This window comes from Oncorhynchus tshawytscha, linkage group LG28 (assembly GCF_018296145.1).
Source record: "Oncorhynchus tshawytscha isolate Ot180627B linkage group LG28, Otsh_v2.0, whole genome shotgun sequence".
In the NCBI taxonomy this organism is placed as follows: Eukaryota; Metazoa; Chordata; class Actinopteri; order Salmoniformes; family Salmonidae; genus Oncorhynchus; species Oncorhynchus tshawytscha.
In genome coordinates this window covers 37,016,469-37,043,903 of record NC_056456.1, presented here as the reverse complement: position 1 = coordinate 37,043,903, position 27,435 = coordinate 37,016,469, and the positions used below count along the sequence as shown (strand labels likewise).

Below are 27,435 nucleotides of genomic sequence, written 5' to 3'. Positions count from 1 at the left end.
TGGTGGTGGTATTGGGATTGTAGCTTAGTGGGTTATCAAGCAAAGTCTATGGCTGTCTGGAGTGGTTCTCAATCAGAGGCAGGTGCTTATCGTTGTCTCTGATTGGGAACCATATTTAGGCAGCCATATTCTTTGAGTTTGTCGTGGGTGATTGTCCTTAGTGTCCTATGTGTACTCTTGGTTAGTTTGCACTAGATAGGCTGTTTCGGTTTCGATTACGTTTATTGTTTTGTGTAGTGTTCGTGTTTCTTCGTTTGATTAAACATGAATCTCAATCGACACGCTGCAGTTTGGTCCGACTCTCCTTCATCACCACTAGAAAACCGTTACAGAATCACCCACCACCAACGGACCAAGCGGCGTGTCAACAGGCAGGAGAAGCCGAAAAAGGAGATGCTAAATAAGGATTTCTGGACATGGGAGGAAATCCTCGACGGGAGAGGACCCTGGGCTAAACCAGGGAGTGTAGCCGCCCAAAGGTGCAACAGGAGAAGAGGCAACAGAGGCAGCAGCAGCAGGAGCAGCAGCAGCTACAGTGGGAGAGGTTGCACCACCTGGAGAAATGGACATGGGAGGAGGAATTGGACGGTAAAGGACCCTGGAATCAGCCTGGAGATTATTGTCGCCCCAAAGCCGAGCTGGAGGCAGCAAAAGCAGAGAGGCGGCATTATGAGGAGCTAGCACGGCAGAGCGGATGGAAGCCCGAGTGTCAGCCCCAAAAATTTCTTGGGGGGCTTACAGGGTGTATGGCTATGCCAGGTAGGAGACCTGCGCAAACTCCCTGTGCTTACCGGGGGCTGGAGAGACCGGGCAGGCACCGTGTTATGCTGTGGAGCGCACGGGTGCATAGCCCGGTTCGGTATATTCCAGCTCCTCGTATCGGCCGGGCTAGAGTGGGCATCGAGCCAGGTAAGGTTGGGCAGGCTCGGTGCTCAAGAGCCCCAGTGCGCCTGCACGGTCCGGTCTATCCAGTACCACCTCCACACCCCAGCCCTCCGGTAGCAGCTCCCCGCACCAGGCTTCCTGTGCGTGTCCTCGGTCCAGTACCACCAGTACCAGCACCACGCATCAGGCCTACAGTGCGCCTCGCTTCTCCAGCGCTGTCGGAGCCTTTCTCCTCTCCTGCGCTGCCGGAGTCTCCCGCCTATCTAGCGCTGTTAGAGCTTTCCTCATCTCCAGCGCTGCAGGAGTCTCCCGCCTGTTCAGCGCAGCCAGAGCCTTCCTCCGACACAGCGCTGCAGGAGTCTCCCGCCTGTTCAGCGCAGCCAGAGCTGCCAGTCTGCATGAAGCAGCCAGAGCTGTCAGTCTGCATGAAGCAGCCAGTCTACATGGAGCAGCCAGAGCTGTCAGTCTGCATGGAGCAGCCAGAACTGTCAGTCTACATGAAGCAGCCCGAGCTGCCAGTCTGCATGAAGCAGCCAGTCTACATGGAGCAGCCAGAGCTGTCAGTCTGCATGAAGCAGCCAGAGCTGTCAGTCTGCATAGAGCAGCCAGTCTGCATGGAGCTGCCAGTCTGCAAGGAGCTGCCAGTCTGCAAGGAGCTGCCAGTCTGCAAGGAGCTGTCAGTCTGCACGGAGCTGTCAGTCTGCAAGGAGCTGTCAGTCTGCAAGGAGCTGTCAGTCTGCAAGGAGCTGTCAGTCTGTAAGGAGCTGCCAGTCTGCAAGGAGCTGCCAGTCAGCACGGAGCCGCCAGAGCGGTCAGTCTGTAAGAAGCCGCCAGAGCTGTCAGCCTATATGGAGCAGCTAGTGCCGCCAGTCTGCCCAGCGCCGCCAGTGCCCCCAGTCTGCCCAGCGTCGCCAGTCTGCCCAGCGCCGTCAGTCTGCCCAGCATCGCCAGTCTGCCCAGCGCCGTCAGTCTGCCCAGCATCGCCAGTCGGCCCAGCACCGCCAGTCTGCCCAGCATTGCCAGTCGGCCCAGCACCGCCAGTCTGCCCAGCGTCGCCAGTCTGCCCAGCGCCACCAGTCTGCCCAGCATCGCCAGTCTGCCCAGCACCGCCAGTTTGCCTAGCGTCGCCAGTCTGCCCAGCACCGCCGGTCTGCCCAGCGTCGCCGGTCTGCCCAGCGCCGCCGGTCTGCCCAGCGCCGCCGGTCTGCCCAGCGCCGCCGGGCTGCCCAGCGCCGCCAGGCTGCCCAGCGCCGTCAGATCTGCCAGTCAGCCAGACTCTTCCAGATCTGCCAGTCAACCAGACTCTTCCAGATCTGCCAGTCAACCAGACTCTTCCAGATCTGCCAGTCAACCAGACTCTTCCAGATCTGCCAGTCAGCCAGGATCTGCCAGTCAGCCAGGATCTGCTGAAACCGCCAGCCAGCCAGGATCTGGTAGATCTATCTACCTGCCTGAGCTTCCTCTCACTCCTGAGCTTCCTCTCACTCCTGAGCTTCCTCTCACTCCTGAGCTTTCCCTTAGTCCCGAGCTGCCTCAGTCCCGAGCTGTCCTTCACGATCTGGGGTTCTGGGTGAGGACTACTAGGCCATGCTCCTCAGTCCAGTGGGGTTCTGGGTGAGGACTTTACTATTTGGCCATGGTCGGCGGCAAGGGTGGACTATCCAGGGACGAAAGGAGAGGGGACTTAGACATTAACTGAGTGGGGTCCACGTCCCAATCAGAGCCGCCACCATGGACGGAACCATATTTAGGCAGCCATATTCTTTGAGTTTGTCGTGGGTGATTGTCCTTAGTGTCCTATGTGTACTCTCGGTTAGTTTGCACTAGATAGGCTGTTTCGGTTTCGATTACGTTTATTGTTTTGTGTAGTGTTCGTGTTTCTTCGTTTGATTAAACATGAATCTCAATCGACACGCTGCAGTTTGGTCCGACTCTCCTTCATCACCACTAGAAAACCGTTACAGTTTGAAGCCTGAAATGTGGCAAAAGGTCGCAAAGTTCAAGGGGGCCGAATACTTTCGCAAGGCACTGTAGTCTTGTTGGCAATAGAATAAGCTTTCAAATGATACCCGGCTGACCCAGATTGTGATTTTATAATGGACCGTTTTTGGATTGCGTAAACAACAGTAATTGTGTGACGGCGGGGATGCAGGTTTGTGTTCTTAACTAAACAACTACAAGTGTGCTTGCTCTAGTTCCTCAACTGCACCGCTAGGAAAGAGCGCTCAAAAAAGCACCTTTTTAGTTGAAGACTCTTCTTTGAGTCATAAAAGTGCATTGAAATATGCACACTTTGGAGAGGTGTGTGTGTGTGGCCACTTGGAGACACCAGTTAGTCCTTTGCCTCAACCCCTTGTCATTCTCTTATGTTGCACCTACAACACATTGTCCAGGAATATTCTCATCGTGTTACTGAAAGTATCCAGAGGATTTTCAGATGTCGTTAATGTGGCAGTGAATGTAAAATACAGATCAAATCAACAGTGTAATGTTTGGATTCATGTCTCGTCAGGTGAACTCTTGTCCTCAAATTTGGTCTAATAATTTCCCCATAATTGCCAAACTTTTCCCTTTCAATTGTTACCATGTTTATGCATGTACTTTCCATATTTCTTCTGTAAGAAATATTTCAATGTATCCCTATCCATGTAGTTATAGGGCAATTCCCATCAGTGTAAAGGGTTAAGATCCTAACATACTGTAAGAAGGGGGTGCACAGGAAACGAGTTCTCCATCCTGCAGTTCAATCTGACCTCAAATCTGAACTCAAATGTTCCTTCAGCCGAATACCATGGAGCCTCTGTCCTCGACACGGAGCACTTCCCTGTGCGTCTACGAGAGGGAGGGAGGTAGGAAAGGGAGAGAACATGGGGTAGAGGGAGATGGAAAGGGAAAGGAGAGAAAAAGAGGGTGGAAGAAAAGTGAAACAGGGAGAAAGAGAGCGAGGGGTAAACGAGGCAGAGAAGGAATACCAGGAATCACCAAGCTGACTGAGCCAAGCCATCCAGCAAGCGAGAAAGAGGGGAGGAGAGAGAGGCAGGAGAGAGAGGCAGGAGAGAGAGGCAGAAGAGAGAGGGAGGAGAGAGGCAGGAGAGAGAGGCAGGAGAGAGAGGGCGGAGAGAGAGGGAGGAGAGAGAGGCAGGAGAGAGAGGCAGGAGAGAGAGGGAGGAGAGAGAGGCAGGAGAGAGAGGGAGGAGAGAGGCATGAGAGAGAGGCATGAGAGGGAGGAGAGAGAGGCATGAGAGGGAGGAGAGAGAGGCAGGAGAGAGGGAGGAGAGAGGCAGGAGAGAGAGGGAGGAGAGAGAGACAGGAGAGAGAGGCAGGAGAGAGAGGGAGAAGAGAGAGGCAGAGGAGAGAGGGAGGAGAGAGAGGCAGGAGAGAGAGGGAGGAGAGAGAGGGAGGAGAGAGGCAGGAGAGGGAGGAAAGAGAGGCAGGAGAGAGAGGCAGGAGAGAGAAGCATGAGAGAGGGAGGAGAGAGAGGCAGGAGAGAGGGAGGAGAGAGAGCCCAAGACAGAATTATTTGCCAGCTTGCTCAAAACAGAAGGAATAGATCGTCCTTCCAGTGCACACACTGATGTGAGCAAATACACAAACTTGCTCACTAAAATACCATACCACACATACAGATACACTCTGTGAGTCATCACGCCGCCCTTCTCCACTTTACTCTCGGCCCGACCTGGCAGCTCTGAGTGAATCTAGGCGAAAACCAAGTCGCTGCTATTTTTAGCCCCACGATGGTGGGGATGGATAAACGAATGGACAGGAGCTGGGCACACGGAGGAGGGTAGAGAAGAGGGCAGGAACTGGGCAGCATTGGGCTATACCTCAGCCAACTTCGCAAAGCTGCTAGAGAAACTGACACAGAAACTGACACAGTAACAGTTTCTCTAGATTTATCCTTCTCACAAATGAACAGTTCCTCTGGATTTATCCTTCTCACAAATGAACAGTTCCTCTGGATTTATCCTTCTCACAAATGAACAGTTCCTCTGGATTTATCCTTCTCACAAATGAACAGTTCCTCTGGATTTATCCTTCTCACAAATGAACAGTTCCTCTGGATTTATCCTTCTCACAAATGAACAGTTCCTCTGGATTTATCCTTCTCACAAATGAACAGTTCCTCTGGATTTATCCTTCTCACAAATTAACAGTTCCTCTGGATTTATCCTTCTCACAAATTAACAGTTCCTCTGGATTTATCCTTCTCACAAATGAACAGTTCCTCTGGATTTATCCTTCTCACAAATTAACAGTTCCTCTGGATTTATCCTTCTCACAAATTAACAGTTCCTCTGGATTTATCCTTCTCACAAATGAACAGTTCCTCTGGATTTATCCTTCTCACAAATTAACAGTTCCTCTGGATTTATCCTTCTCACAAATTAACAGTTCCTCTGGATTTATCCTTCTCATTTGATCATTTGTTAGGTTTCTTTAGATTGTTCTTGGGTAATGCCCCGTAATGGAATGTAGCGTGGCTACAAGAGCTCTTGGAGTTTTATTTTTCCCGGGATTGGGAACGGGATCGTTGGAGCGCTCTCTCAGCGTTCCCTCTCCGGGGAATCTCGTTGCTCTGATAATGTCAAGCCACAGAAGCAGGTGTCTCTGAAGATTTAAAAAAAAAATACTCTCTCTCACACAGAATTCAGGATGCGGCGTTTCGACAAGCTCATAATGTCGTTCCCTTTCCTGGCCCACTTCCATGTGTACAGAGTAAGCCTACTCGTTTTGTCTCGTTGACAAGTTGTTACAGTGAATAAGTATGGTGGTGGCTGGTCTGGCAATAGTACCATAAGTAAAGTACTTCTGTCAAGGTGGAGGAATTTCAGTAAAGATTAGGTTCTCCGAATGAAAGACTTGTGGGTCTCCTATTGCTTGAATGGATCTATCCTCTGTCCAACATGTACACATCTCACATGTTGCTCAACCTGTCCACTAACCTTTTTGAAATGTAAGATCACTTAACGTTTCTAAGCCAGAGTTCAGTTGCAATCATGTTTTTAGTTCGAAGCCAGACAACCGTTGGTTTCCTCCTGGAATTCATTCATATTCTGAACGTTGGTTGGTCTCACTGACCACATTTACATGCTCACAGTATTACGGATAGTAGGTCATATCCCGCTGAAGGTCTTATTGAGGATACGTTGTTTACATGCAGCGTTGATATCCGGCTCATGAGTATCCCTGTATCCATGAATAAACAGAATATTTAGAATGTAAGTATATGGGTTAAATGGAATAGTAAGTGAAATATGGACACTAACTGTAGGTCTATAACCTCTCACATGTAATATAATACTAACTGTAGGTCTATAACCTCTCACATGTAATATAATACTAACTGTAGGTCTATATATATCCTCTCACATGTAATATAATACTAACTGTAGGTCTATAACCTCTCACATGTAATATAATACTAACTGTAGGTCTATAACCTCTCACATGTAATATAATACTAACTGTAGGTCTATAACCTCTCACATGTAATATAATACTAACTGTAGGTCTATATATATCCTCTCACATGTAATATAATACTAACTGTAGGTCTATAACCTCTCACATGTAATATAATACTAACTGTTGGTCTATAACCTCTCACATGTAATATAATACTAACTGTAGGTCTATAACCTCTCACATGTAATATAATGCTAACTGTAGGTCTATATATATATAATACCTCTCCTCTCACATATAATATAATACTAACTGTAGGTCTATAACCTCTCACATGTAATATAATACTAACTGTTGGTCTATAACCTCTCACATGTAATATAATACTAACTGTTGGTCTATAACCTCTCACATGTAATATAATACTAACTGTAGGTCTATATATAACCTCTCACATGTAATATAATACTAACTGTAGGTCTATATATAACCTCTCACATGTTATATAATACTAACTGTAGGTCTATAACCTCTCACATATAATATAATACTAACTGTAGGTCTATATATAACCTCTCACATGTAATATAATACTAACTGTAGGTCTATAACCTCTCACATGTAATATAATACTAACTGTAGGTCTATAACCTCTCACATGTAATATAATACTAACTGTAGGTCTATAACCTCTCACATGTAATATAATACTAACTGTAGGTCTATAACCTCTCACATGTAATATAATACTAACTGTAGGTCTATATATAACCTCTCACATATAATATAATACTAACTGTAGGTCTATAACCTCTCACATGTAATATAATACTAACTGTAGGTCTATAACCTCTGACATGTAATATAATACTAACTGTAGGTCTATATATAACCTCTCACATGTAATATAATACTAACTGTAGGTCTATAACCTCTCACATGTAATATAATACTAACTGTAGGTCTATAACCTCTCACATGTAATATAATACTAACTGTAGGTCTATAACCTCTCACATGTAATATAATACTAACTGTAGGTCTATAACCTCTCACATGTAATATAATACTAACTGTAGGTCTATAACCTCTCACATGTAATATAATACTAACTGTAGGTCTATAACCTCTGACATGTAATATAATACTAACTGTAGGTCTATATATAACCTCTCACATGTAATATAATACTAACTGTAGGTCTATAACCTCTCACATGTAATATAATACTAACTGTAGGTCTATAACCTCTCACATGTAATATAATACTAACTGTAGGTCTATATATAACCTTTCACATGTAATATAATACTAACTGTAGGTCTATAACCTCTCACATGTAATATAATACTAACTGTAGGTCTATATATAACCTCTCACATGTAATATAATACTAACTGTAGGTCTATATATAACCTTTCACATGTAATATAATACTAACTGTAGGTCTATAACCTCTCACATGTAATATAATACTAACTGTAGGTCTATAACCTCTCACATGTAATATAATACTAACTGTAGGTCTATAACCTCTCACATGTAATATAATACTAACTGTAGGTCTATAACCTCTCACATGTAATATAATACTAACTGTAGGTCTATATATAACCTCTCATAACATGTAATATAATACTAACTGTAGGTCTATAACCTCTCACATGTAATATAATACTAACTGTAGGTCTATATATAACCTCTCACATATATATATAATATAATAACTGTAGGTCTATAACCTCTCACATGTAATATAATACTAACTGTAGGTCTATAACCTCTCACATGTAATATAATACTAACTGTAGGTCTATAACCTCTCACATGTAATATAATACTAACTGTAGGTCTATAACCTCTCACATGTAATATAATACTAACTGTAGGTCTATATATAACCTCTCACATGTAATATAATACTAACTGTAGGTCTATAACCTCTGACATGTAATATAATACTAACTGTAGGTCTATAACCTCTCACATGTAATATAATACTAACTGTAGGTCTATAACCTCTCACATATAATACTAACTGTAGGTCTATATATAACCTCTCACATGTAATATAATACTAACTGTAGGTCTATAACCTCTCACATGTAATATAATACTAACTGTAGGTCTATAACCTCTCACATGTAATATAATACTAACTGTAGGTCTATAACCTCTCACATATAATACTAACTGTAGGTCTATATATAACCTCTCACATATAATATAATACTAACTGTAGGTCTATAACCTCTCACATGTAATATAATACTAACTGTAATATCTATAACCTCTCACATGTAATATAATACTAACTGTAGGTCTATAACCTCTCACATGTAATATAATACTAACTGTAGGTCTATATATAACCTCTCACATGTAATATAATACTAACTGTAGGTCTATAACCTCTCACATGTAATATAATACTAACTGTAGGTCTATATATAACCTCTCACATGTAATATAATATAATACTAAATGTATGTCTATAATACCTCTCACATGTAATATAATACTAACTGTAGGTCTATAACCTCTCACATGTAATATAATACTAACTGTAGGTCTATAACCTCTCACATGTAATATAATACTAACTGTAGGTCTATAACCTCTCACATGTAATATAATACTAACTGTAGGTCTATAACCTCTCACATGTAATATAATACTAACTGTAGGTCTATAACCTCTCACATGTAATATAATACTAACTGTGTAATATAATACTAACTGGTCTATAACCTCTCACATGTAATATAATACTAACTGTAGGTCTATATATAACCTCTCACATGTAATATAATACTAACTGTAGGTCTATATATAACCTCTCACATATAATATAATACTAACTGTAGGTCTATATATAACCTCTGACATGTAATATAATACTAACTGTAGGTCTATAACCTCTGACAAGTAATATAATACTAACTGTAGGTATATAACCTCTCACAACTAATATAATACTAACTGTAGGTCTATAACCTCTCTATAACCTCTCACATGTAATATAATACTAACTGTAGGTCTATAACCTCTCACATGTAATATAATACTAACTGTAGGTCTATAACCTCTCACATGTAATATAATACTAACTGTAATATAATACTAACTGGTCTATAACCTCTCACATATAATATAATACTAACTGTAGGTCTATAACCTCTCACATAATATAATACTAACTGTAGGTCTCATAACATGTAATATAATACTAACTGTAGGTCTATAACCTCTGACATGTAATATAATACTAACTGTAGGTCTATAACCTCTGACATGTAATATAATACTAACTGTAGGTCTATATATAACCTCTCACATGTAATATAATACTAACTGTAGGTCTATATATAACCTCTCACATATAATATAATGCTAACTGTAGGTCTATATATAACCTCTGACATGTAATATAATACTAACTGTAGGTCTATAACCTCTGACAAGTAATATAATACTAACTGTAGGTATATAACCTCTCACAACTAATATAATACTAACTGTAGGTCTATAACCTCTCACATGTAATTTAATACTAACTGTAGGTCTATAACCTCTCACATGTAATATAATACTAACTGTAGGTCTATAACCTCTCACATGTAATATAATATTAACGGTAGGTCTATAACCTCTCACATGTAATATAATACTAACTGTAGGTCTATAACCTCTCACATGTAATATAATACTAACTGTAGGTCTATATATAACCTCTCACATATAATATAATACTAACTGTAGGTCTATAACCTCTCACATGTAATATAATACTAACTGTTGGTCTATAACCTCTCACATGTAATATAATACTAACTGTAGGTCTATAACCTCTCACATGTAATATAATACTAACTGTAGGTCTATAACCTCTCACATGTAATATAATACTAACTGTAGGTCTATATATAACCTCTCACATGTAATATAATACTAACTGTAGGTCTATAACCTCTGACATGTAATATAATACTAACTGTAGGTCTATAACCTCTCACATGTAATATAATACTAACTGTAGGTCTATAACCTCTCACATGTAATATAATACTAACTGTAGGTCTATAACCTCTCACATGTAATATAATACTAACTGTAGGTCTATATATAACCTCTCACATGTAATATTATACTAACTGTAGGTCTATAACCTCTCACATGTAATATAATACTAACTGTAGGTCTATATATAACCTCTCACATGTAATATAATACTAAATGTAGGTCTATAACCTCTCACATGTAATATACTACTAACTGTAGGTCTATATATATCCTCTCACATGTAATATAATACTAACTGTAGGTCTATAACCTCTCACATGTAATATAATACTAACTGTAGGTCTATAACCTCTCACATATAATATAATACTAACTGTAGGTCTATAACCTCTCACATGTAATATAATACTAACTGTAGGTCTATAACCTCTCACATGTAATATAATACTAACTGTAGGTCTATAACCTCTGACAAGTAATATAATACTAACTGTAGGTATATAACCTCTCACAACTAATATAATACTAACTGTAGGTCTATAACCTCTCACATGTAATATAATACTAACTGTAAGTCTATAACCTCTGACATGTAATATAATACTAACTGTAGGTCTATAACCTCTGACATGTAATATAATACTAACTGTAGGTCTATATATAACCTCTCACATGTAATATAATACTAACTGTAGGTCTATATATAACCTCTCACATATAATATAATACTAACTGTAGGTCTATATATAACCTCTGACATGTAATATAATACTAACTGTAGGTCTATAACCTCTGACAAGTAATATAATACTAACTGTAGGTATATAACCTCTCACAACTAATATAATACTAACTGTAGGTCTATAACCTCTCACATGTAATATAATACTAACTGTAGGTCTATAACCTCTCACATGTAATATAATACTAACTGTAGGTCTATAACCTCTCACATGTAATATAATACTAACTGTAGGTCTATAACCTCTCACATGTAATATAATACTAACTGTAGGTCTATAACCTCTCACATGTAATATAATACTAACTGTAGGTCTATATATAACCTCTCACATATAATATAATACTAACTGTAGGTCTATAACCTCTCACATGTAATATAATACTAACTGTTGGTCTATAACCTCTCACATGTAATATAATACTAACTGTAGGTCTATAACCTCTCACATGTAATATAATACTAACTGTAGGTCTATAACCTCTCACATGTAATATAATACTAACTGTAGGTCTATAACCTCTCACATGTAATATAATACTAACTGTAGGTCTATAACCTCTCACATGTAATATAATATTAATGCCTGCAGAATTATGCATTTCTGGAGAAATATGATTTCTTTCTTTCAGGATCTCTTGAGAAAATATGACAAAAAAAAAAAAACAGACAGTATTCCAACCACATAAAATATATGCCCAAGACAAACTAAAGTATTTTCAGAAACCTGTTTCATTGTTTCCTCAGCTTTTTCATTTCCCTAAAACCGGTCAAACTGATCACATTTGGACATTTTGTACAGGACCAATCTTTCCACTGTTTTGGCAGTTATTGCATTTTCTCCCTGGTCCCTAAATGCAACAGACAACGTTGCCGCTGTTAACTAGATTACTAATGCATTCATTCTATCGATGTAAGACATTATTCTGGTGATCACTACTTTATTTAGTCTTCTTTGGCAACAAGTTAGGGTATGACAAAAGAGAAGCTGCATGTATCTAATTATAGTTGACAAACAAATGGCCTACCAGATGTCAGAAATTATAATATGGCCTGCCAGATGTCAGAAATTATAATATTGCCTACCACATTGCTTCCCCAGCAACAAGTGACACCTTGCATTCCCCAGCGACAATTTACACCTTGCATTCCCCATCGCCCAGCGACGTTACACCTTGCATTCCCCATCGCCCAGCGACAAGTTACACCTTGCATTCCCCAGCGACAAGTTACACCTTGCATTCCCCCATCGCCCAGCGACGTTACACCTTGCATTCCCCATCGCCCAGCGACAAGTTACACCTTGCATTCCCCATCGCCCAGCAACATGTGACACCTTGCATTCCCCAGCGACAAGTTACACCTTGCATTCCCCAGCGACAAGTTACACCTTGCATTCCCCAGCGACAAGTTACACCTTGCATTCCCCATCGCCCAGCGACAAGTGACACCTTGCAGCGGAACACTTCGTCCAGCTTCCACTCCTCATACCTCCCAAGTGCCACGTCTGTGTACACAATGTCAATATTTTTATTTCCAGCGCCAACAGCCTTGCCCCCATCCCCACCTCTTTAGGTATCAACTCTGACAGCCTGGCCGATGGGCACAGGAACTGTCAGGAAGTCAACTCACGTCTTTGGCACCACCACGAGAGGTGACACTTTGGTGTTAACAGGGGTGTATTCATTACGCCGATTCTGTTGCAAAACGTTTCTTAAACATAAGTAAACAGAACAAAATGGGGAGTGACCTACCTGAATTTGTCCAATAGAAACTTTAGTTTTAGTTGCAAAATGTTCTCTGTTTGTACTAATGATTAAACCCCAGCTTAGCAAGAGAGTTTAAGTATCGCAACCAAAACGAAGATTTAACAGAAGTTAATGCATGGATAAAGTACAGATGTAGGATCTTAATTTGATCACCCTGTTGCAGGATAACTTTCCTAAAATGCAGGAAATTTCAAACTTGTAGTGTATTTGTGGTTTTAAAAGGCTTCTGAAGTTTTTAATTTCCATTTTGAAATAATATCCACATAAAACGTCACATTTCCTGTTGCTGCAGGATTATTTTCCTGCTGTAGAAAACTGGCTCTAATTAAGATCATACAAGTGTACCTTGTAATACTCATCCATTCCATTTCAACAACACAGCTCAGCATCGTGTGGCTTTTCTTCAAACACCTGATTTTAGATAATGAAGGTATCAAGTCAGCTCTTTGTTGAGCTAGGACACCCAGTAGCTTTCTACAACTACACTGTTTTGCATCATGGCTACAATGCAAATTCAGTAGACCTTTTGACCTTTTAAAAAGAGACCTCTGACAGTACGTCATGAGTGGAATTCAGACAAAAAAGGCACTTTGGGGTTGTGGTCTTTTGCTATGGGTCTATCTTGCTAGTCAGTGGAAGGTTTTTGGACTTGGTCATAAAGATCTGTGGATGTACATGTGTGCAGGTACACACACACAGACATCTGAAGTACTTGTCAAGCGTCTTCCTGTCTCTCTCTTTCTATCTATATTGTCTCTCTTTCAGAGGCTCTGTCTCTTGCTCTCTCTCGGAACTAGATAGTTGGATAATTGAAAGCAGCACTCCAAATCCAATAGAAAAGAGGGCAGCCGGACATGTTTGACAGAAGTCAAAGGAAGTCTGTGTCCTGATGACAGTTGTTTGACGTATAGGCTAAGCTATCAAACAAGACCATACAGCACTTCATACTGCCCTCTACACAGGGTATGGTTGAGAATGAGGAAAAAGGTCTGGATACATTGTTTGAATAGATTGTCTGTTTGAATAGATTGTCTGTTTGAATAGATTGTCTGTTTGAATAGATTGTCTGTTTGAATAGATTGTCTGTGTATCATCTGGATACCAAATGTGCTTTATACTGTCTTCACCTGTGTCTGGCTATGGATGTCTGTCTGTCTGCGGATGTCTGTCTGGCTACTGATGTCTGTCTGGCTACGGATGTCTGTCTGGCTACGGATGTCTGTCTGGCTACGGATGTTTGTCTGTCTGCGGATGTCTGTCTGCCTTCGGATGTCTGTCTGCCTTCGGATGTCTGTCTGGCTATGGATGTCTGTCTGGCTACGGATGTCTGTCTGGCTATGGATGTCTGTCTGGCTACGGATGTCTGTCTGGCTACGGATGTCTGTCTGGCTACGGATGTCTGTCTGGCTGTGGATGTCTGTCCGGCTACGGATGTCTACTTACTGATCTATGACGGTGCCAGTGTATTCTCGGGGGAGGAAAGGGTGTGGTAATTTGCTATGTCTGTGAAGAGGTTGTGCAGTCGTCTGTTCTTCAATATTTAAACCCAGTTTCTCCTTTTTGTATATGTGTTATTCAGAAGCTGGGCAGTAGCATGCAGTCTGAGGAGGGCACAGAATGGCTCCTGGAGCTGCTGATGGAGGTGCAGCTGCAGCAGTACCTTTTGCGTATCCGTGACGACCTTAACGTGACGCTCATCTCCCACTTCGACTACGTCAAAAACGAGGACCTGGAGAAGATTGGCATGGGGCGGCCCGGTGAGTTGTTATAGTGGGGATGGTGTGGGGGGGGGGGGGGGGGCATTTTGCAAATCTTTTGACTTTTGGCTGTGCGAGTTACATTTTTCATTGGTCGCATTGGTGAGCTGCACATTCTACCTGGTCACCTCAATTAAAACGTCCAATTTTTTTGGGCCAGATAAAACCATGCATTTGTTACAGTAAAGTGCATTATCCTCATGATTCCTGTAGTAAAAGTGTCAGCCTGTTTTTCTGGGGCCGGCTGCTGTAATGAGGCTCTCTCTCCCTCCTGTGCCCCTCTTATTTCTCAACGATCGTTATTGAGCTCAAAGCACACTGTTTTATAATCAAGATATCTGATATGGCTTTGAAATACAGAATGCCCAAAATTGCACAATGGCCATCGCGAGTGCACTTGGCCTCATTGCAAAACATTTTTTTTGGGGGGGGGGGGACATTACTTTTACTGTTAGATTAGTACATGGCTAGGTGTTATATTTGAGTGGTTAGAGCATTGGGCCAGTAACTGAAAGGTTGCTGGATTGAATCCCCGAGCTGACATGGTAAATATCTGTCGTTCAGCCCCTGAACAAGGCAGTTAACCCACTCTTCCCCGGGCGCTGTGGATGTTGATTAAGGCAGCCCACCCCCCCGCACCTCTCTGATTCAGAGGGGTTGGGTTAAATGCGGAAGACACATTTCAGTTGAAGTCATTCAGCTGTACAACTGACTAGGTGTCTCCCCTTTCCCCCTTTATTCAAGTTAGCGATCTAGCTAATGTATTTAGAGTTTCCACTTCTTTAGGTGATGAATTGGGGCGGCAGGTAGCCTAGTGTTTAGAGCGTTGGGCCAGTAACCCAAAGGTTGTTGGATCAAATCCCTGAGCTGACAAGGTCAAACAATCTGTCGTTCTGCCCCTGAACAAGGCAGTTAACCCCACTGTTCCCCCAGTAGGCTGTCATTGTAAATAAGAATTTGTTCTTAACTGACTTGCCTAGTTAAATAAAGGTTAAACAATTAGCACCTATTTAATTAAGCATGTATATAATATAAACGCTCATAAAGATTAAGGAAAATGTAGCTCTAATGAACAAGAAATAATGATTCTGATGCCCAGTTTTGACAGTAAAATCTAACAAAAATGTTCAATTAGGTTGCTTTATATCTAAATATTTGTAATCATGCATTGCTGATTGGACATGTTAGATTTAACGTTAGATTTAAACAACTTATTTATTGAATACCATCTCAGTAGGTAAATGTATTCTATTGTGTAACGCTGCAGACGTTTTTTGTTGTTGCACCAAATCATGGGCTGGTGCCGACTGTTGGTCTGAAGCCCTGTACAGAGTACCATAACTAGTCAATCTGAAGACAAAGCCCCCTGATAAAGCTAAATTACTCTCCTCTTTTTTCTTTTCACACTTCACTGTCCTCCCTCCTTTCTTGTGGAGGGAGATGGAAAGATGGAGAGAGACCGAGACCGATAGGAGAGAGAGAGAGAGACAGAGAGAGAGAGACAGAGAGAGAGAGAGAGAGAACGAGCGAGCGAAACGGAGAGCTAGCGAGAGACAGAGATGGAGAGAGAACCGGACAGAGTGGGAGTAATAATGGAAAAGGGTAATGTCATTTCTCCAAGCAGATCCCGTATGGTCTGATCAGCATGTAAAGCAGTGGTATTCAACTTTTTTAGCGGGAAACCCATTTTTTTCTAGCAGAATTTCTGTGGACCAGAAATATTTCTTGTGACCCAACTCTAATGACACAACCTTAAAATCGGTAAATGTTGACTTTTTAAGTCAATAAATAACCTTCAATTCATTGCATTTTCATCTCTTATCAAAATGAAAATAAACCAATAAATACATTTACTCAATAACATTTTAATTTTCAAATGATCTTTCTCAAAAACATTTGTATAAAATGTTTTGAGGTGACCCCTCTGCAGTTCTGCCGCGACCCTTTCTTTGAATACCACTGCCCTAAAGCCTGCCGCATGCTTCCTAGTTGAAACAGTTTTCGCATATATTATACCCTCATGTTTTTAACTGTTTTTTGGGTGTTCAGCAGGTTTTTTTGGGGGGGGCTGTTCTCACACACTAAATGTTTTCTTGAGGCAAGTCGAAGGTCGGTAGCCAAAGTCTACGCCCCTTCGTTGGTCATTGGTCAACAATACTACTCCTAGTAGTGGGAACTATGAGACGGGATTCTTCAATTAAGTGTTTGTTGTTATTCAACGAGACATGTGACTAGTTTTCATGCACATTTTTTTTTACTCAAGAAATACTGCACCAAACACCTTAGTTAGATGTAAAATTGTGTGACTAGGAAGAAAGTCAATTCATTACAAACTTTTGGATTTATCTTAGATTAATTCAGACTGTTTTGGGGAAGTTTATACTGGCTGTGTGGTTGCTACAGAATCTGAAGAGGGACAAACATAAAAATTGCTGAATTCTGCTAGGAGCAAACCTGAACCTAGTATTTCTCGTGAAACTACTAGCAGCTAACTTTATTTTGGAACATTTTACTCACCATGACTGAGAGATGTGGTTGTCCCACCTCACTATGACTGAGAGATGTGGTTGTCCCACCTCACCATGACTGAGAGATGTGGTTGTCTCACCTCACTATGACTGAGAGATGTGGTTGTCCCACCTCACCATGACTGAGAGATGTGGTTGTCTCACCTCACTATGACTGAGAGATGTGGTTGTCCCACCTCACTATGACTGAGAGATGTGGTTGTCCCACCTCACCATGACTGAGAGATGACTGATTGAGATGTGGTCCCACCTGTCTGAGAGATGTGGTTGTCTCACCTCACTATGACTGAGAGATGTGGTTGTCCCACCTCACTATGACTCACCTCACTATGACTGAGAGATGTGGTTGTCCCACCTCACTATGACTGAGAGATGTGACTGAGAGATGTGTCCCACCTCACTATGACTGAGAGATGTGGTTGTCCCACCTCACTATGACTGAGAGATGTGGTTGTCTCACCTCACTATGACTGAGAGATGTGGTTGTCTCACCTCACTATGACTGAGAGATGTGGTTGTCTCACCTCACTATGACTGAGAGATGTGGTTGTCTCACCTCACTATGACTGAGAGATGTGGTTGTCCCACCTCACCATGACTGAGAGATGTGGTTGTCCCACCTCACTATGACTGAGAGATGTGGTTGTCCCACCTAGCTATCTTAAAAGAGAAACTTTGGGATTTTTTCTACTTCCCCAGAGTCAGATAAATTGTGGATACCATTTTTATGTCTCTGTGCGCCGTCTGAAGGAAGTTGCTAACTAGTGTTAGCGCAATAGCTAACTAGCGTCTCTCAGTCATAGTGAGGTGGGACAACCACATTTCTCAGTCATGGTGAGTAAAATGTTCCAAAATAAAGTTAGCTGCTAGTAGTTTCACGAGAAATAAAGAAAAAAGGAGTGTGCTCGAGGAAGAGGAGAAACGCTACTGGACACCAAGACATACACATTTTATCCACAAGTTCATATGACTCTGGGGAAGTAGATAAATGGCATCATTGCTAAAATCCCAAAGTATCCCTTTAAGAAGAATGCACTAACTGTAAGTCACTCTGGATACGTGTAAATTAATTAAGCTAAATTAATCAAATGTGTAAATGTAAATGCTTTTCTGATGTTTCAAGTCCACCATCTCTCCTCCCAGAGGGCTACCCTACTGGTGGGCAGCGGGCAGCTGTCCCCTACTGGTGGGCAGCTGTCCCCTACTGGTGGGCAGCGGGCAGCTGTCCCCTACTGGTGGGCAGCGGGCAGCTGTCCCCTACTGGTGGGCAGCTGTCCCCCACTGGTGGGCAGCGGGCAGCTGTCCCCTACTGGTGGGCAGCGGGCAGCTGTCCCCTACTGGTGGGCAGCTGTCCTCTACTGGTGGGCAGCTGTCCCCTACTGGTGGGCAGCGGGCAGCTGTCCCCTACTGGTGGGCAGCGGGCAGCTGTCCCCTACTGGTGGGCAGCTGTCCTCTACTGGTGGGCAGCTGTCCCCTACTGGTGGGCAGCGGTGCTCTACTGGTGGGCAGCTGTCCCCTACTAGTGGGCAGCTGTCCCCTACTGGTGGGCAGCGGTGCCCAACTCTCCTCCCAGAAGGCTACCCTTGGTTAGCTGAATCGGATGAGTTGCCAGGACCTTGGTAGCTGATTCAGAGGAGTTGCCAGGACCTTCGTAGTTGAATCGGATGAGTTGCTAGGTCCCTAGTAGCTGAATCGGAGGAGTTGACAGGACCTTGGTTGTTGAATCGGAGGAGTTGCCAGGACCTTGGTAGCTGAATCGGAGGAGTTGCCAGGACCTTGGTAGTTGAATCGGAGGAGTTGCCAGGACCTTCGTAGTTGAATCGGATGAGTTGCCAGGTCCTTGGTAGCTGAATCGGAGGAGTTGCCAGGACCTTGGTAGTTGAATCGGAGGAGTTGCCAGGACCTTGGTAGCTGATTCAGAGGAGTTGCCAGGACCTTCGTAGTTGAATCGGATGAGTTGCTAGGTCCCTAGTAGCTGAATCGGAGGAGTTGCCAGGACCTTCGTAGTTGAATCGGATGAGTTGCCAGGTCCTTGGTAGCTGAATCGGAGGAGTTGCCAGGACCTTGGTAGTTGAATCGGAGGAGTTGCCAGGACCTTGGTAGTTGAATCGGATGAGTTGCCAGGACCTTGGTAGTTGAATCGGAGGAGTTGCCAGGACCTTGGTAGTTGAATCAGATGACTTATCACATGCCTTAGGGTTTCTCATTCTTGGTCTGCATAGTCAGTGACATTCACTCCCTCTCGTGTGTTCTCTTTGTGTCTGTCTCTCTCTTCTCTCTGTCTCTCGCTGGTGTCGCTGCAGGGCAGAGACGGCTGTGGGAGGCGGTCAAGAGGAGGAAAGCCATGTCCAAGCGCAAGTCCTGGATGAGCAAGGTACAGTACACAAACTCACACATATCCGTACCATGCATACTGATGTATTGGAACCGTTGGATGATTCACTATCTCTTCTAAAATAACTTTAAAAACTCTGAAATAAAACATTTGGTGTTAACCCGTGTATTTGTTTGCATTACAACTGCACAGGACTCCCCCCAAAAAAAAAAAAATGTGGCAGAAATTTAGATTTTTAACTTAAAAAATGGAATGGACAAAATTATTAAAAAATTCCCCAGACAGTTAGGTGTACAGTTCATGGTTGTGTGATGGTCTACCGTCTTCATTGTTTAATGAACCTCCCATACCTTTATTACCAGCTCAGACTCAATACAGAAACCTACACAGACTCATTGATACACACCACAGACTGAGGAACAGACTCATTGATACACACCACAGACTGAAGAACAGACCCATTGATACACACCACAGACTGAGGAACAGACTCATTGATACACACCACAGACTGAAGAACAGACTCATTGATACACACCACAGACTGAAGAACAGACTCATTGATACACACCACAGACTAAAGAACAGACCCGTTGATACACACCACACACAGACTGAAGAACAGACTCATTGATACACACCACAGACTGAGGAACAGACTCATTGATACACACCACAGACTGAGGAACAGACTCATTGATACACACCACAGACTAAAGAACAGACCCGTTGATACACACCACACCACAGACTGAAGAACAGACCCATTGATACACACCACAGACTGAAGAACAGACTCATTGATACACACCACAGACTGAAGAACAGACTCATTGATACACACCACAGACTGAGGAACAGACTCATTGATACACACCACAGACTGAGGAACAGACTCATTGATACACACCACAGACTGAGGAACAGACTCATTGATACACACCACAGACTAAAGAACAGACCCGTTGATACACACCACACCACAGACTGAAGAACAGACCCATTGATACACACCACAGACTGAAGAACAGACTCATTGATACACACCACAGACTGAAGAACAGACTCATTGATACACACCACAGACTGAGGAACAGACTCATTGATACACACCACAGACTGAAAGAACAGACCCATTGATACACACCACACCACAGACTGAAGAACAGACCCATTGATACACACCACAGACTGAAGAACAGACTCATTGATACACACCACAGACTGAGGAACAGACCCATTGATACACACCACAGACTGAAGAACAGACTCATTGATACACACCACAGACTGAAGAACAGACTCATTGATACACACCACAGACTAAAGAACAGACCCGTTGATACACACCACACCACAGACTGAAGAACAGACTCATTGATACACACCACAGACTGAAGAACAGACCCATTGATACACACCACACCACAGACTGAAGATCAGACTCATTGATACACACCACACCACAGACTGAAGAACAGACTCATTGATACACACCACACCACAGACTGAAGATCAGACTCATTGATACACACCAGACTGAGGAACAGACTCATTGATACACACAACAGACTGAGGAACAGACTCATTGATACACACCACAGACTGAAGATCAGACTCATTGATACACACCACAGACTGAAGATCAGACTCATTGATACACACCACACCACAGAACAGGCCCATTGATACACACCACAGACTGAAGAACAGGGACATTGATACACACCACAGACTGAAGAACAGGGACATTGATACACACCACACTGCAGAAACATATAACCTGCCTTCACACAGACAACCAACGGTACTGCTATTCTGAATGTACAACTAAGGTCAAAGTCATACAATAGGTTGGTCAAAGTCATAGGTTTATTAGGTCCACCTATCTAGTACTAGGTCGGAACCCCCTTTGCCTCCAGAACAGCCTGAATTCTTCAGGGCATGGATTCTATAAGGTGTGGCATTCAAACGTTGCTCAGTTGGTATCAAGGGACCTAACATTTGCCAGGAAAACATTCCCCACACCATTACACCATTACACCATTACACCACCCCAACATCCTGTACCGATGACAGCAGGCAGGATGGAGCCATGGACTAATGCTGCTTACGCCAAATCCTGACTCTGCCGTCAGCATGAGGCAACAGGAACCGGGATTTTTCGGACCAGCCAATGTTTTTCCACTCCTCAATTATCCAGTGTTGGTGATGGCGTGCCCACTTGAGCATCTTCTTCTTGTTTTTAGCTGATTAGAGTGGAACCCGGTGTGGTTGTCTGTCTGTGTATGGGGGGGGTTTCTGTCTGTGTATGGGGGGGGGGCGGATGGGTCTGGGGGGGGGTGGCGGGAATGGGGGTGGGCGTGGATGGGTTCTGTCTGTGTATGGGGGTCTTGTCTGTGTAGTTTGGTCTAAATCTTACCCCCTGCTGCAATATCCAATCCGTGACAAGGACCGAAGAGTTGTGCATTCTGAGATGCCGTTCTGGACACCACTGGCGCCATTATTTGCCTGTTTGTGGCCCGCCTGTTAGCTTGCACGATTCTTGTTGTTCACCTCTCATCAACGAGCTGTTTTCACCCACAGGACTGCCGCTGACTGGATGTTTTTTGTTTGTTGCACCATTCTCTGTAAACCCTAGACACTGTTGTACGTGAAAATCCCAGGAGGATGTCCGTTTCTGAGCTACTGGAACCGGCGCCCCTGGTCCCTGACGATCCTACCACACTCAGTCACTTAGGTCACTCTTTCCGCCCATTGTAACGTTCAGTCGAAACAGTAACTGAATGCCTTGATGCCTGTCTACCTGATTTATATAGCAATCCACGGCCACGTGACTCACTGTCTGTAGAACCATTTCCGTGAATGGGGTGATGTACCTAATAAACTGGCCGCTGAGTGTATACAGTGTGGAGAACAAGTATTTGATACACTGCCGATTTTGCAGGTTTTCCTACTTACAAAGCATGTAGAGGTCTGTATTTTTTATCATAGGTACACTTCAACTCTGAGAGACGGAATCTAAAACAAAAATCCAGAAAATCACATTGTATGATTTTTAAGTAATTAATTTGCATATTATTGTATATATCTTAATGGTGAACATTATATTCTCAGAGCTAAGTACTGTTTGTCTATTTCATACAGGTCAGATACCTCCTGCACTACAGCACCCAAAGACTCATTTACATAATGTAGTAAGAGTTTGGTCTTTTCATTCATCTTCTATTAACGACTTCTCTCTTCTCTCGTCTTTCTCCAGGTGTTCAGCGGGAAGCGGCCGGACGGTGGGGACTTCCAGCAGGCGGCCCCCACCTCCTCCTTCCGCAAGCTGTCCCCTACGCCGCACCCCCAGCAGCAGACACTCAGCTGTCTGATCAGTGAGAAGGATCTGGTCCTCTTCCAGAAGCTGGGCGAAGGCTCCTTCGGCGTGGTCAAAAGGGGCGAGTGGTTCATGCCCGCTGGGAAAGTGGTGAGAGGGGGTGGGTTCTGTCTGTGTATGGGGGGGGAGGGATGGGTTCTGTCTGTGTATGGGGGTGGGGAGGGGGCGTGTGGGTGTGGCGGGATGGGTTCTGTCTGTGTATGGGGGTGGCGGGATGGGTTCTGTCTGTGTATGGGGGGGGAGGGCGGGATGGGTTCTGTCTGTGTATGGGGGTGGGGTGTGGCGGGATGGGTTCTGTCTGTGTATGGGGGGGGGGGGGCTTCTGTCTGTGTATGGGGGTTTGGTCTAAATCTTACCCCCTATAGGTTCCCGTTTAGAAAACAGGGTCCCATCTAGACAACACATCTAATTCAGATGATCAATAATCGTCAACAGGGAAGAGAGAATACCCGTGTTTTTGGACCGTTAGTGAAATAGAGCCACTGTAGGCCTTATTGGTAAAAGGGCTTTTATGTACTCTACGCCATCGTCTTGGAACACCTTACAAAATACTTTTAAACTGGAAAAACTTGTCCCGATTGGTGTTTTTAAATCACCGATGAAGGATTTTGAGGCTGATTCCCTGATGTTTTTAATTTGCTGTTTTATACTCTTCTGAATTCAATGGTTTTTACTGGATTACTTGTAGTTCTTCATGTTGTCTGTCTGTAATTGTTTTGTAATGACTTGGTGCTCCCTATCTTGGCCAGGGCGCTCTTGAAAAAGAGATTTTAATCTTAATGAGCCCTTCCTGGTTAAATGAAGGTTAAATTAAATAAATCAATCAATCAATGAGAGGTGTTACTCCAGCCGCACAGGCAGCACTTATTTTTACGCTTCAGTTCTTTCACACATGCTTATGGAACGTTTGCGGTATAGTTCCACAGTAAAGTGTCAGAATAGATAGAGGAACAGAGGGAGGGGGCTTGCGGTATAGTTCCACAGTAAAGTGTCAGAATAGATAGAGGAACAGAGGGAGGGGGCTTGCGGTATAGTTTCACAGTAAGGTGTCAGAATAGATAGAGGAACAGAGGGAGGGGGCTTGCGGTATAGTTCCACAGTAAAGGTGTCAGAATAGATAGAGGAACAGAGGGAGGGGGCTTGCGGTATAGTTCCACAGTAAGGTGTCAGAATAGATAGAGGAACAGAGGGAGGGGGCTTGCGGTATAGTTTCACAGTAAAGTGTCAGAATAGATAGAGGAACAGAGGGAGGGGGGGAGGGGGCTTGTGGTATAGTTCCACAGTAAGGTGTCAGAATAGATAGAGGAACAGAGGGAGGGGGCTTGCGGTATAGTTCCACAGTAAGGTGTCAGAATAGATAGAGGAACAGAGGGAGGGGGCTTGCGGTATAGTTCCACAGTAAAGTGTCAGAATAGATAGAGGAACAGAGGGAGGGGGCTTGCGGTATAGTTCCACAGTAAAGTGTCAGAATAGATAGAGGAACAGAGGGAGGAGGAGGGAGTTCCTCGTGATCACCTGGGGAACAGTATCAGTGGCTTCAAAGTTCAAACCATGACAACATGGAAAAATAACCAAAAACACTCTCTCCAACATCTGTTTTGGTCAAACCCTTGACCACTAGCCCCTATAGACTTGACCTCGAGGAAGTGATGGAGAAAGAGAGAATCTTGTCCAAACACTCTCCAGAAGTGACCGATTGACCACACACACACACACACACACACACACACACAAAAGACACAGTACACACACACAGTGACCCCAACATGGCCAGATGGGACCAGTAAAGCCAGGTGCAGAGTCCCAACAGAACAAAGGACTGGTTTACAGAACATGTGACACAAGGTTTACAGAGCCCATAAAACAGGGCTGTTCAAGTATTACCCTATGACACGGATGGGTAACTCAGTCCTCGGACCCCAGCCTCCGCCTCAGCCCCCAGCCCCCAGCTAACACACCTGACTCCAATAATCAACCAATCATGATCTTCAGTTTAGAATGTAATTAGTTTCATCGCCTGTGTTCGCTAGGGAAAGGGAGAAAGTGTGACACCACTCTGGACTGGAGTTGCCCATCCTGGCCCTACGAGGTCTGGAGTTGCCCATCCTGGCCCTACGAGGTCTGGAGTTGCCCATCCTGGCCCTACGAGGTCTGGAGTTGCCCATCCTGGCCCTACGAGGGGTTGCCCATCCTGGCCCTAGTCTGGAGTTGTCCATCCTGGCCCTACGAGGTCTGGGTTGCCCATCCTGGCCCTACGAGGTCTGGAGTTGCCCATCCTGGCCCTACGAGGTCTGGAGTTGCCCATCCTGGCCCTACGAGGTCTGGAGTTGTCCATCCTGGCCCTACGAGGTCTGGAGTTGTCCATCCTGGCCCTACGAGGTCTGGAGTTGCCCATCCTGGCCCTACGAGGTCTGGGGTTGTCCATCCTGGCCCTACGAGGTCTGGGGTTGCCCATCCTGGCCCTACGAGGTCTGGAGTTGCCCATCCTGGCCATACGAGGTCTGGGGTTGCCCATCCTGGCCCTACGAGGTCTGGAGTTGCCCATCCTGGCCCTACGAGGTCTGGAGTTGCCCATCCTGGCCCTACGAGGTCTGGAGTTGCCCATCCTGGCCCTACGAGGTCTGGGGTTGCCCATCCTGGCCCTACGAGGTCTGGAGTTGCCCATCCTGGCCCTACGAGGTCTGGGGTTGCCCATCCTGGCCCTACGAGGTCTGGAGTTGCCCATCCTGGCCCTACGAGGTCTGGGGTTGCCCATCCTGGCCCTTCTTGCCCATCCTGGCCCTACGAGGTCTGGGGTTGCCCAGTGTCCCATCCTGGCCCTACGAGGTCTGGGGTTGCCCATCCTGGCCCTACTGGAGTGTCCCATCCTGGCCCTAGTCTTGCCCATCCTGGCCCTACGAGGTCTGGGGTTGCCCATCCTGGCCCTACGAGGTCTGGAGTGTCCCATCCTGGCCATACGAGGTCTGGGGTTGCCCATCCTGGCCCTACGAGGTCTGGAGTGTCCCATCCTGGCCATACGAGGTCTGGAGCCTGCTGGTTTTCTGCTCCTATCTGGTGTCGTCTCAGGTCTAAATCAGTCCCTGAATAGAGGGGAATAATGAAAAAAAACACTGTGGAACTGTCTTCAATGTCCAGAGTTGAGTTTGAGGGCCACAGAATATCTAGTCCAGTGGCTGAGCACAAAACATCTAGTTCAGTTGTTCAGGAAGCTCAATCATCAAATAAAAATCAAATTTATTTATATAGCCCTTCTTCCATCAGCTGATATCTCAAAGTGCTGTACAGAAACCCAGCCTAAAACCCCAAACAGCAAGCAATGCAGGTGTAGAAGCACGGTGGCTAGGGAAAGCTCCCTAGAAAGGCCAAAACCTATAAAGAAACCTAGAGAGGAACCAGGCTATGAGGGGTGGCCAGTCCTCTTCTGGCTGTACCGGGTGGAGATTATAACAGAACATGGCCAAGATGTTCAAATGTTCATAAATGACCAGCATGGTCAAAAATAATAATCACAGTAGTTGTCGAGGGTGGAAACACCTCAGGAGTAAATGTCAGTTGGCTTTTCATAGCCAATCATTAAGAGTATCTCTACCGCTCCTGCTGTCTCTAGAGATCTGAAAACAGCAGGTCTGGGACAGGTAGCACGTCCGGTGAACAGGTCAGGGTTCCATAGCCGCAGGCAGAACAGTTGAAACTGGAGCAGCAGCACAGCCAGGTGGACTGGAGACAGCAAGGAGTCATCATGCCAGGTAGTCCTGAGGCATGGTCCTAGGGCTTAGGTCCTCTGAGAGAGAGATAGCGAGAATTAGAGAGATATACTCCAGATATAACAGACTGACCCTAGCACCCCGACATAAACTACTGCAGCATAAATACTGGAGGCTGAGACAGGAGGGGTCAGGAGACACTGTGGCCCCATCCGATGATACCCCCGGACAGGGCCAAACAGGCAGGATATAACCCCACCCACTTTGCCAAAGCACAGCCCCCACACCACTACAGGGATATCTTCAACCACCAACTTACCATCCTGAGACAAGGCAGAGTATAGCCCACAAAGATCTCCACCACGGCACAACCCAAGGGGTGCGCCAACCCAGACAGGAAGATCACATCAGTGACTCAACCCACTCAAGTGACGCACCCCTCCTAGGGACGGCATGGAAGAGCATGAATAAGCCAGAGAATCCCAGTGGAGAGAGGGGAACCAGCCAGGCAGAGACAGCAAGGGCGGTTCGTTGCTCCAGAGCCTTTCCGTTCACCTTCACACTCCTGGGCCAGACTACACTCAATCATATGACCCACTGAAGAGATGAGTCTTCAGTAAAGACTTAAAGGTTGAGACCGAGTCTGCGTCTCTCACATGGGTAGGCAGACCATTCCATAAAAATGGAGCTCTATAGGAGAAAGCCCTGCCTCCAGCTGTTTGCTGGACAATTAGGAGGCCTGCATCTTGTGACCGTAGCGTACGTGTAGGTATGTACGGCAGGACCAAATCGGAAAGATAGGTAGGAGCAAGCCCATGTAATGCTTTCTAGGTTAGCAGTAAAACCTTGAAATCAGCCCTTGCCTTAACAGGAAGACAGTGTAGGGAGGCTAGCACTGGAG

At 44.4% G+C, this 27,435-nt stretch overlaps 1 protein-coding gene across 4 annotated transcripts in view; it reads left to right on the top strand.

Annotated features, from left to right (window-relative positions):
• The window catches only part of LOC112240862 (activated CDC42 kinase 1), a 109,827-nt gene that overhangs the window by 50,364 nt on the left and 32,028 nt on the right, over positions 1 to 27,435 (top strand). For 3 of the 4 annotated variants that reach the window (XM_042308121.1, XM_042308118.1, XM_042308119.1), the window contains 3 exons: positions 14,408 to 14,585; positions 19,417 to 19,487; positions 22,711 to 22,920. In XM_042308121.1, the coding sequence (XP_042164055.1) occupies positions 14,423 to 14,585; positions 19,417 to 19,487; positions 22,711 to 22,920 (444 nt within the window). In that variant the 5' untranslated portion in view covers positions 14,408 to 14,422. Of the gene's footprint in view, positions 1 to 4,354; positions 5,605 to 14,407; positions 14,586 to 19,416; positions 19,488 to 22,710; positions 22,921 to 27,435 lie in introns of those variants that run through there. The other variant, XM_042308120.1, reaches the window with a different exon arrangement.